At 53.1% G+C, this 4,778-nt stretch overlaps 1 protein-coding gene across 1 annotated transcript; it reads left to right on the forward strand.

The window, feature by feature from the left end:
* Positions 1-1,920: 1,920 nt before the first annotated feature.
* LBRM_32_1440 (putative RNA polymerase-like protein) lies at positions 1,921-2,520 on the forward strand (the record flags this gene model as incomplete). Its single annotated transcript, XM_001567451.1, has 1 exon — positions 1,921-2,520. One exon carries the CDS (start codon positions 1,921-1,923, stop codon positions 2,518-2,520), a length of 600 nt encoding a protein of 199 aa, XP_001567501.1.
* Between the last annotated feature and the right edge of the window lie 2,258 nt (positions 2,521-4,778).

The following is a 4,778-nucleotide window of genomic DNA, read 5'->3' on the forward strand; positions in this document are numbered from 1 at the left end:
GCATGTCTTCCTCCTTCTTCACGTGTACCTGTATGTACTCGGACTCCTCATTAAGGGCGCGCTCTGTGATTCTGTTATGAGAATATCGCTCTATCGTTGAACTCTTTTTTTGTTTCTCTTACAACAAAAGCTATGCATGACTGTAGTGTTGTGTCACACTTGGTCTCGTGTTTGCCGCTGACAGCTCTCTCGCCATGCACCACTGCTGCCCACTTTCGCCTATGTTTCTACTTGCACCTCACATCGACAAGCACACAAAATGGGACCAGCTGTTTGTTCTGTGCTTGATCCAACTCAGCTCCTCTTCTCGTCGCTGAAAGCGCGTGCTTGAACCATTGAGGAAAGGGCACTATCCTTCAATCCACTAGCCGATGTTCTCTCCACTGGTTATGCGTGCAGGGGTGCGTGTTGCGGCTGCTGCTTGCCCGATGTCTGTCACGCCTTTGCTTCCTCTTTTGCTACACTCTGCTGTGTCGATCAGTTCACCTCCCCCCCGCCCCCTCCTCTCCCCTCACCCTCATGGTGCTCGGGAACCACACTTGTGAAGGTGAGGGGCACCTCTTTTCGTGCTCTTTTTTCACTTTTTCTTTTTTCGTTTTGCTTGAGATGCCCATGTGTTGTGTGTGTGTGTCTGGTGAACTTCATCTTTCTTTGAGGGGATTTTTTTAAGGTTTGTCTTACACCGTCGCAGTCTTTTCCTTCACTCACTCAGTCCCTTCCCTTGCAAACACCCCCTACCCCCCCCCACTGCGCTGCTTCTTATTGCGTTGGGACTTACCTGCCTCCTTCTTTGACCTACACGATGCGCTCTCCCCCCCCCCCTCCATCACAGACACACACGTATACCCTTGTCGCGCCCCATCACTCTCGTTTCTCTCTACTGTGGTATTTTCTTGAGGTTCCCCATCGCGTGTCTTCTCCCACAGTATAACGAGGGGCTCATGTGTATGTGCACGAGCCTGTGTGTGTGTTCGTAGGCTCATGTGGTGGGCGTATGCTGCCCAAACAGCCGTGTGCATTTTTCATGTGTCTCTCATTGTGTTCTCGACGAACAAGCGTCAGCCTTGATCGAGCATGTGGTCGCGTGCCACGCTGCGTAGCACACTGCGTGCTTGCTTCTCTGTCGCTCTCAATGTCACCAGCATCTTACCAGTGGCTATCATAAAACGCTTGTGCGGTTGTCAATGCGGCTGCAAGTTGTTCGCGCGTGCTTCCTACGTGGAAGCAAACCTGCTCGCAGATAGCTGCAGTCGAGTGACGCCATGTTGATTTTGATGTACACAGTTGATTTGAACTTTCCCTGGCCGAGCGCAGAAGGACGAGTAATGCAAATAAAAACCGCCAGTGGTAGTTTAGCTGCGCAACAGTCGTGGTGCAAAGAAGAGAATCTCTCACCATCGCTGTGAAGCCTCCACGCAGTGTGTTTGTTACGCTGGCGCGAGTAAGCGAGAAGGAAATGCCGTAACAGGAGTCTTTCACATTTTCTAGGACTTCTCCCCCATTCAACATCCACGCGTATCGGTCTTGTCTGTGTGCATTGGGATGGTTTGCACGATGGCAACCCACTTTCACCTTCTGCTTCTTCTCCCTCGTCATGTGTTTTTTTTTCTTTGTTTCGGCCTTTCATGGCGTCGTTCTCTCCATCTACCCTCTTTCCCGTGTGTATATGTGTGTGTGTGTGTATGTATGTGTGTGTGTATGTGTGCGTGCGTGCGTGCGTGGAAGGACTGGTGCCGTGGTGTGAAGAGGCTTCGCTTTGATTTTCCTGTGTTCTCACTCCTGCTGTGAGATTGTGTTGAGGTGAGCAGTTGTGCCGGCGCGCCAGCAAAGTCTGAAGCCCCCCCCCTCAATGTTCGCTGCGCAACACACACCGAGACGTACATACTGATACGCGAAGGCGCAGAAAACGAGGAAGAGAAAATGTTCTACAAGATAGTTCTTCAGCGCACGGTAAATGTAAAGCCAGCAGACCTGTGCAACACCCTGAATCGCAGTCTTCTGACCTTCCTGCGGGAGGCGGTCGAGGGAAAACCGCTTCCGTCGCCGGACAGCGTCGCCAGTATCGCGCTCGACTTCGTCACGGCAAGCAAGTCCTCTGCGGTGGTGATTGCCGTGCTCGATATCCTCAATGCGGAGACGCTGCAGGGCAAGGTGCTGGATGACGGAAGCGTGACGTTCCGGCTTACCTATGAGGCGTTGGTGCTGAAGCTGCACCGAGGGGAGGTGCTCGACCTGCTGGTCAGTGATGTGGACGAGACCGGCTTCTGGGCGAGCGTTTATGGGGTCAATAAGCTTTTCGTGAATCGAAACCAAATGGGCGAAGATGTGAAAACAGGCGCTTTGGAGTGGTCTTTCGAGGCGGAAACGGCCGCGTGGGTCAGCAATGACGATCGCCACTCCATCAAGAAGGATACGATGGTGCGGGTGCGCGTGATTGCCGAAACCCCGCAATCTGAGCGTGGTATGGCGGTAGGCACCATCGGTGCTCCGTTTCTGGGCCCACGTATCGGCAGCTATTAGACGGAGGAGTGCCCCAGGCGGTAGCCGCCTACTGTGCTGCACAATTTCCTTTCGATATGGTCCCCAGCTGTACCCTGTGTGCAACGACCCTCAATGGAAAGAGTGCGTGCCCTGTGCCGTCTCCCCCTCAGCTGTTTTTTTTTTTTTCTTCTTTGAGGGGGGGGGGTTGTTTTGATGGACAAGGGCGTTGAATGTGTGTGTGTGTGTGTCCTTTGTTGGTTGCCGTTGAATGGGAGTGCGTGTACCCGAGTAAAGGCACGACATCTTACAGAGAGATCTACCGAGCAGAAAGAAAAACTGAAAGCTGCAGCCACAAAACCTGGGAGGACGGTCTAGCATCTGTGCTTTGAAATTGGGCACGTGTGTCCACCACCATGTGCAACTTAAGGGGTTCGCACAACTACAGCGACACTGATGCGCAATCCTGAGCCTTTTTCTTGGCGTGTCCGAGGCCAATGCCGCCACACACGCACACACCCTCTCCGTCTCTCCATGCAACTTATGTAAACTCCAGCACGCTCTCACAATGGTGTCGGGTTGGTCCTCTTACTCCTCCCTACCACTACCATCGCCCTGCACATGATCTTGCCATGTTTAGAGACGCACGGCAACGAATTGTTTCGCAGTCGTGCACACACAATGACGACACATGTGTCGCAAGACGCGGCAGAGGAACCGTCGCCGCTACCGCTCCAGCGGATCGTATTCTGGAAGAAGGCAGTCATTGGTGCCTCGGTGGTGCTACTCGTAGGCCTCGCCTGGAGGGCCGTGTACGTAAGCAACCAGAATGAAATGAAACTCCGCCGAGCTGTACGGAAGTCCCAGAGCATCCGCGGAGCTCTGTGCGACGTTCCGGCACGGCGATTCTCCACCATCGACGCGCGTCCGGCTGCCGCGCAGAAGAACATTCTCGTCTAGGGGTGCGGCTAAGCAGTGGGCTCTGGGGCTGGGGAAGAGGTGTGGCTTACGGATGTGCCTTTTTATGCATGAAGCCTACGCCTGCAAGCCCATCACTGTGTGCCTTAGAGTACTGCAACCGCGCAGCTTCCTTCTCGTCCTTTGTCGTCCCGTTCCCCCCCCCCCCCCCACTCCCGTGTGTGCCCTTTCGCGCCTTCTTCATCAGATACACCTGTACCTGTGGAGTAACTTCTTGAAAAGAAACTTTCACATTGGCTGTTAGAGGAGAACGTAAAGCCCCGAACATTGAGGAGAAAAAAAGGATTACACAGCGTGCACATTAGGGACAGCCGTAAGTGCACCCTCACGCCTGCCAGGCAGGGCCTCAGACATGCACGACTGCGGAATGCGCTTGCGGCAAGTAATGCGGATTTCGCCCTTCTATTTTCCGCTCAGTCGAGCATACCGATGTGTTTTGTGCTTTCCAATGGCCGAGGCATGTCGAAAGTGCTATTTTGTTGTTGCAGTTCACCGTCCTGTTGCCCTTCTCTCTCCCTCTCTGACTGCTCACGCAACTATACTCACCACTGACACCGTTTACCACATCGTACTCTCCTTTCCTCTTCTCTCTGTCTCGAGCTTTCCCCTCGCCTGTGCAGCTTTTTTTTTCTCTGCCATCTTACAAGGAAAAAAAAAAAACAATAAAGGTATCGACGGACCCAACGCCCCAACTTCACATACTGAACCTCCTGCACACCTCTTTTGCTTCTGTTTTCCTGCTGCTTCGGATTCTGGGTGCGTGTGTGTGCGTGCGGGTGAGTAAGTTTCTGTGCGGGTGTGCATCCGCATTGAGTATTGCAGGCTGATAGTGGTCCCCTTCAGTTCTTTCTCTTCATTTTCGTTTCTTTACGCGTTCTGCCCAGGAATCGCTGCCAACGATTTCTCCTTGGGAGAATTTGGGTGTGTACGTCTCTGGCGCTCTGCGCGTGTGCGTATTTTTCTGCTCTGATCTCTCTCCGTCTTTCTATGCCCCCCCCCCCATCCCTCCCCCAGCTGAGCCCCGTTCTTTCCGCACTACATCTCTTCCCGTTGACCTCTCTCACTCACTGATCATTTTCACTGCTTTGCGCCGTGCAAAATAGAGGATTTCTCAGCTGTGCATTGTTCTGTTCTTTTTCGTTTGGATGCTGCGTTGCGCGACGACGCATTGTTGCAGGTGAGAGTCTTGTGGACTCTGTGACACAAGGTAGCGGAGGACGTTTCTGCGCATTGGAGTCAGTGAGTGTCGCACCTTTTGTCCCCACAACCTTTACTGTCTTTTGTTATTCGTTGAGTTGCGAGAGCGAGTAACCTGCCTGTGT

Source organism: Leishmania braziliensis, chromosome 32, assembly GCF_000002845.2.
Source record: "Leishmania braziliensis MHOM/BR/75/M2904 complete genome, chromosome 32".
NCBI classification, from domain to species: domain Eukaryota; phylum Euglenozoa; class Kinetoplastea; order Trypanosomatida; family Trypanosomatidae; genus Leishmania; species Leishmania braziliensis.